The sequence below is a fragment of the Eschrichtius robustus genome, chromosome 13 (assembly GCF_028021215.1).
Source record: "Eschrichtius robustus isolate mEscRob2 chromosome 13, mEscRob2.pri, whole genome shotgun sequence".
Taxonomy (NCBI): domain Eukaryota; kingdom Metazoa; phylum Chordata; class Mammalia; order Artiodactyla; family Eschrichtiidae; genus Eschrichtius; species Eschrichtius robustus.
The window spans coordinates 27,364,326-27,378,002 of NC_090836.1; the positions used below are offsets into that span (position 1 = coordinate 27,364,326).

Below are 13,677 nucleotides of genomic sequence, written 5' to 3' on the forward strand. Positions count from 1 at the left end.
GTTGCGTTTCTCGCCGGTTTCTCGGGCGCTGTAGCCGCGGCTGCCGGAGGGGCAACCAGGGCATTGCTCTGCTCGTACATCCAGCCACACGTTTCTTTTCCATTTTCATCCTTCCCTCCTTAGTTCCTTTTCCCTTCCCCCGCCTGCTTTGCATCCATCTCCCCCACCCCGTTACCCCCTCCTGCCTCTATCCGCCGGGGCTATGGCCGCGGAAGAGGTATTGCAGACTGTGGACCATTATAAGACCGAGATAGAGAGGCTGACCAAGGAGCTCACGGAGACGACCCACGAGAAGATCCAGGCGGCCGAGTACGGGCTGGTGGTACTGGAAGAGAAGCTGACCCTCAAACAGCAGTATGACGAGCTGGAGGCGGAGTATGACAGCCTCAGACAGGAGCTGGAGCAGCTGAAAGAGGTGAGTTGCCTGTCACCTCTTCCCTGCTCGGCCCGGTCCCCCTCCCTCAACTCCCACTCATCATTTATAAAGAAGTCGGAAAGGATGCTATTGAAAGGACTGTTTCTTCGTCTTAGAGCTCTTTGTAGATAAGAGAAGATTGAAAGAGTCCATTGTTTTACCCCCAAGAGAGGAATTGCCCAGGAAATGAATGTATAAGCTGGAATTTGGGAGGCGATGGCTGTTCAGGCTGTGCGGGAGGGAGATTCCTAAGAGTCCTCAAGCCTCAGCACTCTAAGGCGACATTCAGCTGGGTTGGAATGCATAAATCAAACTTCTCAAAACAGCTGTTATATCACGTCCAGGTTTCAGTAACAATCCCATAATCCACAAAGTCGATGAGTGGGTTTGTGTTGAGGACCCACGGTTTCAGGTTGTAGAACCTATGGTACCTCAGCCTTCTGCTGAACATAACCACTCCTTGATGAGATTGGGAACTGTTATTAGGAGAACTCCTTGCCAATCCCGTTTGACAAAGACTTGAGCAATCTTCATTCTCCTTGTCTTTAGTTATTCTTGTCATCGGGCAGCAGGAGAAAAACAACTCTACTGCTGGGTGTTGCTGCTGCCTTGATTTCACCTCTGAGTGAGGGTGGGCCATGCCCAAAGTCTTATAAGATCACCCTGAACAGGGAAAATTTAATTCCCCTACAAATGGTGTGAAAGAATGGTATATATCAGATGCGTGGGTAGCCGTGCATTTCACGTAAGGCTCTTCTGTTTGAAATGACTATGTATAAAACCAGAATGTCACAAATGGGCCATGTATATATAACACTTGTCCTCTTTAATCTTTTGGTATTTGGCTTCTTTTAAAGACTGGCTAATGTATTAGAAGAAAATAAGTAGTGAATATCAAAAATTTAGAAGAATATACATATTGTTGAAGGAACTCAGTCTCTTTTACCCAGTTCCTGGGGTACTATGGGTAGCATAAATGTAAATGTACACACCGCTTTTCTATGTGGCATGTCTTTATTTTTAAGTGCATATTGGCATTTAAAAATGTTATTTCTAATTTGCTATATAATGTTAATCAAACACGTTTTTATTCTTATAATGTACTCAAACAGTTTTTCAAGGGGTGTCTTCTTTTGTGTTATTATATTTAAAAAACATGATTTATGACAGATCTAATCAATTTGCCTTCTAATTTAGTACATAATATGGTAAGCATTTATAGTTTCAGGTATGTCTTATTTTTATTCTGATGCCTAGATGCCAAAAAATAAACATATGGTAAAAACCCCAACTAGAAATCTGATTTTTTGTGCATTAGGCTGTACATTTCTAGTTCATTTTGTTGTTGTTGTTGTTGTTGTTTTGTTTTGTTTTACCATGTACACGTCTATTAACTACAGCTGGACTTAATGGTATTTTCCAACTTAGATTAGGTCTTAAGCTGATATGTTTAAATTCAGTGATGCTAAACCTTGTGAAGTCAGGAAGGTGATGGTAATTTTCAGAGATGTTTTGATGTTGTCTACACTTATCAACACTGCTTTACCAAGACAAGGAAGTGCAAACCCGGCAGTGTTAGCTACCACCTCCTTGATAAAGGTGGTAGACTTAATTTAATGAAATTAATTATAACTGTTAACTGGCCTTCCTGCTTGATTCAAATAACCCTACAAGGGTTTTTCTGTGTCATTGTATTCATCGTGCATAGTAAACCTTAATGCAATTGTCTTTTGCCTTTACTAGACCATGAGCTCTTAAGGCAAGGAATCTGTCTTAATTTATATTGCATCCAAAGTCTTTAACACAAAGCCCAGCACATAGTGAGCATAAAATAAGTATTTTATGAAAGAATAAATTTATACTGGAAGAAGATATACTTTATTAAGCATTCACTAGTCCATATTAGTTAGTGTCGGAGAAAGACTAAGAAAATTGAGAAGTATAGGAAGTGCTTAGTATGAAACACTACCTGTACTACTTTCATCAGCAGTAATAGGAAAAATGGCAAAAAGTGTTTCGTAAGAATAGTGTAACAGTGTTTTCTTAATAGAGAATAATGCAAATACCAATTATAATTTTTTTCTATAAAACAGTGAGGTATATTTTGTTCTGTACAGCAGGAGGTTAATAAAAGTTTATCAGGATTATTTTCACCAAATGATACTTGTTTACATATGTATTTTGAGTTGCATTTAGCATAAATATAATTTAATTTTATGTTCCCAATGAACTGGCTTATACAATTATATAAAAATGTATTTTAAGGTAAAAAAAAATCATTATATTGATTATTTGATAGTGAGACCTGTGATTTTGATCCTTTAAACATGATGTATACTTTAGTTGGGAGTATTATTTAAATGAGCTAAATCAGTCTCAGTAATGTTTCCTGTTTGAAAAGTAAATCCAAAATAATTGTGCAAACTAAGATATTGCAGTGATGATATCATATAGAAGCCATTTTTGGAAAATGCGTTTTGTTAGTGCTCTGATTTTTCAAAAGGAAGTTTTGTTCATTTGCAGGTATATATAGGAAATGATGTTCTTGCTCTATACTGTAAAACCAAGTATAAAATCTTTGGTTTATTTCCAGGCTGTTTCAACAGATATGATTCATTTAAAAGTAATTGGACCAGTTTATGGGAATGTCAACAGAAAAATACTGTGCTAAGTCCAAGCTGGACGTTAGTAATTTGCAGTGTCGCGACACGGCTCAGTCTTTAAGGTCATGTTGTTTTCAAGAGGCAGCCCCCAGCAATGCTGCTGCCCCCCTTCCCAGGCTGTATACAGCTCTGACAATAATGCAGGTGAGCAGTATTGCTGAAGATGTGTAGAATCAAGATGATGAATTCATTAATTTTTTTCTAGTTACTTTCTTCCCTAAGTCTGGATTGCTCTTTGGCTTGGCCTCGTATCATTAGGGCTCTGCCCTGTGCCTGCATGACTACTGTAATTCTGAAAGAACACACTTGGAAGGAAAGTACTAATGATGTGAAAAGAATGACTTCTGACATCATCATAATGTTCTCCTTTTCATTATCTTTGGGGAGCTGGACAAAGCACATGTCCACTAGAATACTTAATCACGGCTTTATGATTTCATGAATAATGCTTGCTTTTTAGTGGCCTGGGGGACACCCATGCCCAGTTATGTTCAGGGCCTGGCTGATTGTATGTTTGGGATGTGTGTAAATCAGCACTGTGCCTGTCACCCAGGCCAAAATAGTGTTTGAAGAAGAGTTATGGCTCTACAATAATTTGAAACTTAAAAATAAACATTCATTAAAAAAAAAACAAAACCTAGAATTTAAGGTTTTTGTTTTGGTTTGTTTTTTGTTTTTTTGCTTTAAAAATGTTTTAAATTTAAAATGTAGGAAAGTTTTAAAAGATCCCCTTAGAAAGAAATGATTCAGCATTCCTGGTAACATTTTAGAAAACATGTCCATGTGACAACTTTAGAAAAGTTTTGCAGCTGGGTTACAGTGGACTGTCTACTAAGAATCTTCAACTCATTTTCTTGCTCATTTTCTCAACCTGACGCTGAGGATAGACACCAGCTGCTGAGGAAGCACTTTGTGGACACAGAGCAGCTTTTCCGCTTAGAGCCAACTTGATGCTTTTTCAGGACTATAGTTAAATCATTCAAGAAATAAGTACTGAACTTACATACTTTTAGAGATTGTCACATTAGGGACCTGACAAAAGCCATTTAACTACCTGAATTCATCTTTAAACAGAACTAATTTTTTTCCTCTTATGCTTAGAAAGCTTGTTAGTTTCTCTTCTCTTTGTAAATTCTAAATCATAAAATCATATGGGGAAAAAACCCCCATATTTCTTTTCCAGTCTATGAATAAACATAGAGAAAGTTAATATTGAATTTATTTATCTAAGCTAGTATTTTTATCTCTTGTTGTTTTTAAAGAAGACATGTGACATGTTATACTTATCACATTTATTATCAAATTAATTAAAACATCTAAAGTATATAGACATATACTTTTGGAAAGTGTTTATAAGCAACTCAACAAACAAACATAATCACTTTAATCATATTTTTTTTGGACCCAGTTTCTCTAACTTGTACCATTTTTCCTTTTTATTTCAACTCAAGATTTCATCCCTGACAAAGTTATTTCTCAGATACCATTTAGCAAGATTTTATAATCTCTCATCACATTCATCATATTTGCATGAACATGTACAGCAGCCATGGTTTGAAGATTTTTTTCAGAATTTCATGCTTACAAATATTCTTCCCTATCTTCCCCATAAACACACTTGTACTTTATGGATATTGCATTCCAAATTTGAAAATATGATATTTAACTTGCATGTTGAAATATATAGAAAAGACTTTCTTACACCTAAGATTTTACCTGTAAACATGGCTTTGAAGGAGAGAAGGGCATGAAGAGGTGCATAGTCCGACTGTGTACCTAATTCATTATGCTGGACTTCCCTGGCTCTCCAGTGATTAAGACTCTGTGCTCCCAAATGCAGGGGACACAGGTTTGATCCCTGGTCGGGGAAGATCCCGCATGCCGCATGGCATGGCCAAAAAAAAAAAAAAATACAAAAAAAATCATTATGCTAAAGGAGAAGTAGCAGGAGATGAAATTGGGAAAGTGGCAGTGGCCGTATTTTGTCTTGGGGATGGGGAACCATTAAAAGTAAATGAAAGGAAACAATAACTGTGTTTGGTGCCTTACATTTTATCTCATTTAATTTTCAGAGTAACTCAGAGGCTTATTGCCTTTTTTTACAGATAAGAAGATAGTTAAAGTAATAAAGCATTGAACTATGTTTACAGCCCCATTTAGGACTAGGCACTTTGCATGCCTTATCTGTAATTCTTACAGCAATCCTTTTACAAGGTAGATATGGCTTGCATCATACAGAAGAGAAAACTTGGTCTTAGAGAGGCAATGGGTCCTTCTCAAGGCCACAAAGCTAAGTGGTGAAACCTGGTTCAGGAAGAAGCCCACTTTCTTTGCACCTTACTACCCAGAGATGCTTAAACACCTCAGTCAATATGCAGTTTAGAAGGTCATGGTATTGGTCGTAGAGGGTGGATTGGAGCTGTGCAGGGGCAGTAGGGGTAGTGAGGGGAGGACAAACCTGAGGGCTGTTTAGGAGGTGTAGGGTGGAACGCGGTATTGGATGTGACTGGGTGTGGAATGTGAGGAAGAGAGTAGATTTGAGAATATCAGGATGGATTAGAAGGTGGTTCCATTCACAAAGGAAGGTTCTAGGGGGAAAGAGCAGTTTCAGAGGGTAAAGTTGATGCCTGAGTTATATGTTTTTTAAGTTCATGTTTTCTTTTTAGGGGAGGCATAAGTTGCATGATAAATTAAAATACTCAACTCTAAGTTTAATAAAACAAGTGAATAAATTGTGCAATTGGTTGTCATTTTATTCAAACCTAATTTCCAGAATATGGACTATATGAACAGTTTAATGATGTTTTCACAGTTAGTTTGATTGCATTCTTTTTTTCTTTTTTTTTTTTAATTTTTATTTTTTTATTTATTTATTTTTGGCTCTGTTGGGTTTTCGTTGCTGTGCGCGGGCTTTCTCTAGTTGCGGTGAGCGGGGGCTACTCTTCCTTGTGGTGCGCAGGCTTCTCATTGCGGTGGCTTCTCTTGTTGTGGAGCATAGGCTCTAGGCATGCGGGCTTCAGTAGTTGTGGCACGCAGGCTCAGTAGTTGTGGCTCGAGGGCTCTAGAGTGCAGGCTCAGTAGTTGTGGCGCATGGGCTTAGTTGCTCCGTGGCATGTGGGATCTTCCCGGACCGGGGCTTGAACCCATGTCCCCTGCATTGGCAGGCGGATTCTTAACCACTGCGCCACCAGGGAAGCCCATTTGCATTCTGAATTAAGAGATGTATAAACTCATAAACAATGGGCAAGAAGCTGGCCTGGTACAGTGAGGAAAACCAGCCCTTGCAGACCTCTAGGGTTAGGGGTGCTGGGAGCAACAGCACTTACCCCCCACTGACTGATACTTGAGAGTACATTAGCACTTTTACCTTTCTTTTTTTGGCCACAAGAGTTTGATTGCTCTTTAAAAATTACCGTTGTGTAATTATGACAATTTGTGGCAACAATCCCAGTTGGGTAAAAGCATAGACAAATAAATAGTTTCCCCTTCCTCTCCTCCCAGTTCTGTCTCTATTGCTAATACTTTGGTGAGTATTCTCTTATACTTGCTTTAAATAACTTTAAACATATGAATCCATATGCAGGCTTCTTTGTTGTTCTTATTCTTTAGTTTTTATAAAAATGGACTCATGCCGTACGTATTACTCTGTAACGTGACATTTTTTATTTAATAGTATATCCTTTCAAAATGCAGATATTTCTAGGACAGGGCTTTATTTTTAAGGCACTGGCGTTTCAAGTGTGAAGCAAATGGGACTGATTAGGGAAGAAAACCAGAGAGCCTCAGGGAGTGTGGTCGGCACTGGAGACTGCGAGGGGTTGGGAGGTGGCCCAGGGTCTGCCCTCAGGATAGCTTGGGTGGCCCTGTGAGAGAGAAAACTAGTGTAGGTGTGTGTGAAGGAAACTGATGGGATTTGTTTGGTTGCCCCATGGCAGGCCTGTGATATACCAAGGGAAAAGATGGGAAGTTTTATGGGTGAACGAGCAGCGATTTTGATTCCTTTGTCTACTTGGCTGGTGTCGTACCTACGTGGACACCATAATAGGTGGCTGGTTTCCAGGGCGGGCAAGAGCTGGTCCTGCAGTGTGGCCACATCCTGTCCATGCTGGGTCTTGGGGAGAAGCCAGGATGATGCAGGCAGTTGGGCCTCATTACGTTAGCCCATCTTTGCCGTGACAGTTGAGGTTTTTTGTTTTTAACTTTTCATAAAAAATTATTTTTATTATTATACTATTTTGGTTGTAATTGTAAAGATAATTTACTTTTACTGAAGACAATGAAGTACACAAAGGTATGAAGAAAATTAAAACCACCCATAATTTTTATTAGTCCAATATTTTTAATTTGCATTGTCAACTATTTTACATTATATACCAATCAGAATTTTTTTTTCTTTTTTTCTTTTTGCTTTAGATTGTCTATTACTTTTTTTTTTTTAAACACAGCCTTCATCAGAGGCATGTCCATTACTTCTTGTTCTGTTTCGTTTATTCATTCAAAAGTTTTTCTGAGTGGCTACTATGTTGACACTGTGCTGCTTGCTGAAGGTAAAAGGTTGAGCGAGACAGAGAAAATAGAGCTGCCTGAATGGAGCTTATGGGGAGATAGTCAGCAAGCACACACGCATGTCAGATGTGAGAAATGCCATGAGTGAAGAGATGGGGGCTGGCTGGGGAAAGCATGATCAGGAAAAGCCTCTCCCAGGAGGTGACGTTTGATTCCAGACCTGAATGATGAGAACGAGCCAGTCATGTGGAGATTGAGGGAAGTGATTTTTTAGGAAGAGGGACAAGTACAAAGATTGTGGAACTCTGTTGGTAGTTGTTAGGGGAAATGGTGGGTGACCATACCCTGTAAAAATAGCCATTCATATAAAGAAGATGTGGTACAATGGACTACTACTCAGCTATAAAAAAGAATGAAATTTTGCTGTTTGCAACAACATGGATGGACCTGAAGGGTATTATGCTTAGTGAAATAAGTCAGACAGAGAAAGACAGATACTGAATGTTATCATTTATATGTGGAATCTAAAAAATAAAATAAATGAATGTATCAAAACAGAAACAGACTCACAGGTATAGAGTACAAACTAGTGGTTACTAGTGGAGAGAAAGAAGTGGGGAGGGGCTAGACAGGGATAGGGATTAAGAAGTACAAACTACTATGTATAAAAAAAATAAGCTACAAGAATATATTGTACAGCACAAGGAATATAGCCAATATTTTATAATAACTTTAAATGGAGTATAATCTATAAAAGTTTTGAATCACTATGTTATACACCTGAGAACTAATATAATATTGTAAATCAATTATACCTCAATAAAAAAAAGGAAAATTAAAAAAAAAATCACCATTCGTTTGAGAAATGACCATCCATAAAGTAGTGTATTGCCTTTGGATTCTTCAAATGAGATTTTGGAACTCGACATCAGAAGTATTTGTGCAGAGCCTAGATCCCCCTGAGGTCTTCTTTTTGAAGAGGTGACTTTCAATACAGATTACTCATTAGGATCAGCTGGGTGATTTATAAAAATACTGCTGCCTGGACCCCACCCTGAGACAGTTCAATCAGTCTTTGGAGGTGGAGAGGGGCTTCAGTATATTAACCCCACTCCCCTCATAGGTGCAACCAGGGCTGAGAGCCTCTCTCCTAGAAACTTCCAACTCTAGGAGTAAATGACTCTATAGGAATAGAAGTGTTTGGTAAGAAAAGCTGGGAAGTCATGAGCCATGAGGTATGTAAACCTCAATGGCACAGTCTTTTTACTTCTCTGTTTTCTATAAATGAAGACACTGGGAAAGCCTTTCAGAAAACCAACAAATGTCATCAAAAACTTAACTATGTTAAAACATAAAATAGATAGCTAGTGGGAAGCAGCCACATAGCACAGGGAGATCTGCTCGGTGCTTTGTGACCACCTAGAGGGGTGGGATAGGGAGGGTGGGAGGGAGGGAGACGCAAGAGGGAAGAGGTATGGGGATATATGTATATGTATAACTGATTCACTTTGTTATAAAGCAGAAACTAACACACCATTGTAAAGCAATTATACTCCAATAAAGATGTTAAAACAAACAAACAAAAAAACTTAACTATGTTAGACAATTAAGATGCATGCTAAAAGTGTATAAGTTTTGATCCTTCAGGGTTGTTTGAAGTTTCCTTTAAAAGTTATTTGTCTCCTTTGTTGTGTCTGTTTTGTTGCTCTATTCTGTTTGCAGTTGTTTATGCCAGCTTTACAAATTCATAAGTAGAATATTAGAAAAGAATTGCTTTGATGGATTGATCTTTAACTTCTGGGGTTATTTTCACTTGTTCTTTTGGTTATACATGCTTACTGTTTTCAAATACTATTTTATGGAGAAAAAGCACTACACTAAAATGTAGTATTTATCTGCTGTGTTTCTATCTTTATATTTAGAAATGAAAAAAAGAAACCTGTTTACATTTATGGGAAGTACACAGTAACAGTAGCAATTTCCTTAAGAATGTTTTGTTGCACAGTTTGGTGTGGGTCTGTAAATAGAAGGTTCAGAATGATGGGTCTTTGTTTGTCTCCGGCATACTGCAGACTAATGTGGAATCAAATGCCACTGCTGAAGAGCTCTTAGCCATCAACTTTTGAAATTGAAAGAGGTTTATATTATAACATGAATGTGCTTTGTTGATAAGCCTCACTGATTGCCATTCTCTAGATAGTTTTAGGAGATTTTTTGAAGTTGACCTCCATGTGAGGTAATTAGATGGAGACAGGGTAAGTCTAATCTTGTACATGGCTTCTTTTGATGAGCTGAAGGTACTACCATCTTACAGATTATCTTTTTGGCATACATGGCCATTTTCCCTCCTTTAAATCATAATCTGACATTCTTTCTGCTAATGCTGGTATGTGTGCAGAGCCTTTAAGCTCAAAACCTCAAGGAAATATAATTAGGAAGAAAAAGCAACCACTAGAGGGAGAGAACAAAGGATATAACACACTTGAAAACTAATTATAAATGCTTTTAAATTGTTGGCCCTTTGGATTATATTTTTAAGTTGATAAATGTTCTTAGTGTTGGTGATTCACAATTAATTATGGTTTAATGATCTCATTCTAATTATCTGAACAACAATAACCCCTTTTATTAATATTTTAAAATAATTTAGAACTAGGACCCTTTTTAAAAGAAATTTATTTATTTATTTTGGTTGCGCTGGGTCTTAGTTGCAGAAGGCGGGCTCCTTAGTTGAGGCTCGAGGGCTCCTTAGTGTGGCTTGCCGGCTCCTTTAGTTGTGACACATGTGCTCCTTAGTTGTGGCATGTGTGTGAGATCTAGTTCCCTGACCAGGAATCGAACCTGCGTGCCCTGCATTGGAAGGCGGATTCTTAATCACTGTGCATTCTTATCCTTTTTTAAGAGAGTTCTCAGGTCTTCTTAATCACTGCAGTTATTTCCAATCAAGTTTTATGTGCTTTTTTCATTTTAGCCAAATAAATATTATGTCTTTGCAAGTCACATTGAAGTGTTCGGGGTAATATGAGCTATTATTTGCTAAAGTTGAGACCAGGATCTCAAAAAACCACAATTACATTAAAAAATTTTTTTAAATTTTTTATTTGTATTTATTTATTTTTAAACCATATATATTTTTATAAATTTATTTATTTTATTTATTTTTATTTTTGGCTGCATTGGGTCTTCGTTGCTGCATGCAGGTTTTCTCTAGTTGCGGTGAGCGGGGGCTACTCTTCGTTGCGGTGTGCTAGCTTCTCATTGCAGTGGCTTCTCTTGTTGCAGAACACAGGCTCTAGAGTGCAGGCTCAGTAGTTGTGGCGCATGGGCTTAGTTGCTCCGTGGCATGTGGGATCTTCCCAGACCAGGGCTCGAACCGGTGTCCCCTGTATTGTCAGGTGGATTCTTAACCATTGTGCCACCAAGGAAGCCCCACAATTACATTTTTAGACAATGGTTATAGTAAGACATTTCAGGAAATGACAATGAAAAGAACTGTCATCATTGATCAATTCCAAGTGAAAAATTTTTAAGTTGCATTTTAATTTGTGATGCTAATGTGATTTAGAAATATGGACACCAAAGTAAATACCATGAACATGTAGGTCATTGCATAAAGCTAACTAAGGTTCACTCATTTTTTCCTACAAAAACAATATATTCAATACCTCCTATGTGTTAGGCACAGATCTAGGTGCTGAGAATACAGCAGAAAACCCAACAGGAATATCCATGCTCATGAAGCTTCCATTCTGTGGGAGAATGGAAGGGGAGACAATAAACAAAATGAATAAGTGAAATAGAATGTTAGATGATCCTAAATGCTATAGAGAAAAATAGAGCATGAAAGGGGGGAGATGGCCTGTGAAGTGGGGAAGGATCAGAGAAAGCCTCCTTGAGAGGGACGGGCAAAGAGGCTGCGTGGCTCGAGGGGTTGGGGTGGGATGTGAATAGTAGATGAGGTCAGAGAGGGAATGAGTGTCAGTGATGCAGCAGCTTTTAAATTGTTACCAGGACTGTGGCTTTTACTCTTGAGTGATAGGGGAAACTTTTGGAGGATTTGAGAACAGGAGTCCGTGTCCTACGCCTTTTTTCCCCCCCTGTGTGTACATTCAAGGAGACTGTAACCTCCTTCAGGGAAAAGGAGTTCAAATTAACCTGGTAGCTCATGAGATTTGTCGCATGCTTCTCCCTGCCTCCCCCACAGCAAGTGTGTAAGAGATGTCTGTGGTATTGCATTCATTTAGGCTGGAAGGAAAAGGTGAAGTAATTAAGACAGTTATTGTGAAAAGAGGTTGAACTAGACTACCTGTTTTAAAAATAACCATTTGTTTGACCAATTAAATCAGTTTACTAAAAAAGATACTGTGTTGACTTGCCTGGGTCCTTGAACCAGAATCTTTACCTAACTTTCTTCTGCTCTGTCCCTTATTCTGGACGATATGAGCCATTTAGTAGACCTTAGTCTAACGTGACATAAGGACAGTTTAACATTGTATTACTGGTTCTGTGCCGCAGTTGATACTCTAGTTACTGAGGGACTGGAATGGATGCTGGTCATTCATGCATTCATTCATTCATGTACTAAATATTTAGAGAGCATCAGTTATATGCCAAGTTTATGCTGGGTGTACAAAAATGAGGAAGACGTGGTCTTTATTTTTAAGTTAGCTATTTGCTGTTAGAGGCAAAAGACATGAACAAATGTGATTAAGGTATTTTACTGGAAAGATCATGGGTTTTTGAGTCACAACAAACTGTATTTGAATTTGGTTAGTAACTGTGATCTTAGGCTAATACTTAAAACTCTACGAATCTCTCACTCTCCTCCTCTGTAAAATGGAGGAAGATAGTAACTATAGATGTTAAAGAAAAATCCATCTAAAGCATTTACTACAGTCCCTGACACCTAGTAAGCACCTGATAACTGATGGATGTGATGGTGATAATAATTCATAATAATAACAAAATAGTAAAAATAATAATGTGTTGGCTGTGCTTGATAGGACACCAAAGTGGAGGGCAGCAAACTCAAAGGAATCAGAGAAAAGTTTCTGATCAGGGCGACATGTGAAGGGGCATGAAGAACAAGGAGGGATTTTCCAGGCAGATGAGGGGCAGAGTCCTTCAGGAAGAAGAAACAGCCTGCAGAGGAGGGGGGATTGGAGAGATTGTTGCTCGTCAGCATCTGTGTTGTTGCAGGCAGTATTTGAAATGGGATGAGGGGTGGGAGGTGGTCTGGGGGGAGACGATGAAGGGCCTTGTAAGGAGGCTTGTCAGTTCCCCCACCTCGGCTCTGGCGTGGCTGACCATGGCGACGTCTGCCTGGGAAGGCTTTGCCCCTGAGCGCCAGGCCCCAATGACAAGATGAGAAGTACCTCCAACTAACAAGGGGTCTGGAAGTCTCTGCTGCTCCTGTGCCCCGTTTGGTGTGTTTTAGGGTTTGTTTGAGCCTCCTGGCCTCTTGTGAATTGGAGAGTGGCAGCTTCCCAGTCTTACCCCATTGTGACCAGGTTGCCTGATTGCCCCTTCAGTGTGGGTCCTCAGTGCCACGGTCCTTCCGTGTGGCTGGGCTGGTCCTGCTCCTGACAACCCTCATCGCTCATACACCCTCTGATTCCTGACTCCCTCGGCTCTGAGAGCCACATGCCCTGAGGTCTTGACTTCGATTCTAACCTGTGGATCAGACCCCGAATGTTGAGCTCCGTCCATACTAGACTTAATATTTCCTTGCTCATTGCCTTTGCTGTTTAGGACTCATGGCTGTTTTCCTCCTCTCTTGTCTTTTCTCTCAGTTGCCATTGATTCAGCTTCAACCTCCATTTTGCTGCTTTTCTACGAGTATCTCCCTTACGCCTCTGGAACGGGGTCAGGCCACTTGTGGGAGTGCTAAGGAGCTTGATCTGTATACCATGGGAAAAGTTTCGACAGTGTCAAAGCAGGAGAGTAATATCATTAACTTTATGTTTGAAAACAGTGACTTTTGGCTTTTGATTCTGACAGTACAGTGGTCTAGGACCTCTGACTAACCCTTCTGCTGGGAACAATTAAAAATGCTAGAAAAAATATAAACCTAGCCTTTAAAATGCATGAATG

At 39.2% G+C, this 13,677-nt stretch overlaps 1 protein-coding gene across 16 annotated transcripts in view; it reads left to right on the plus strand.

Annotated features, from left to right (window-relative positions):
- Nucleotides 1-202: 202 nt before the first annotated feature.
- BICD1 (BICD cargo adaptor 1) overlaps nt 203-13,677 on the plus strand; it is a 207,963-nt gene continuing 194,488 nt past the window's right edge. For all 16 annotated transcript variants that reach the window (XM_068560533.1, XM_068560532.1, XM_068560540.1 and 13 more), the window contains exon 1: nt 203-415. In XM_068560533.1, coding sequence (XP_068416634.1) covers nt 203-415 — 213 coding nt within the window. The remainder of the gene's footprint in view (nt 416-13,677) is intronic.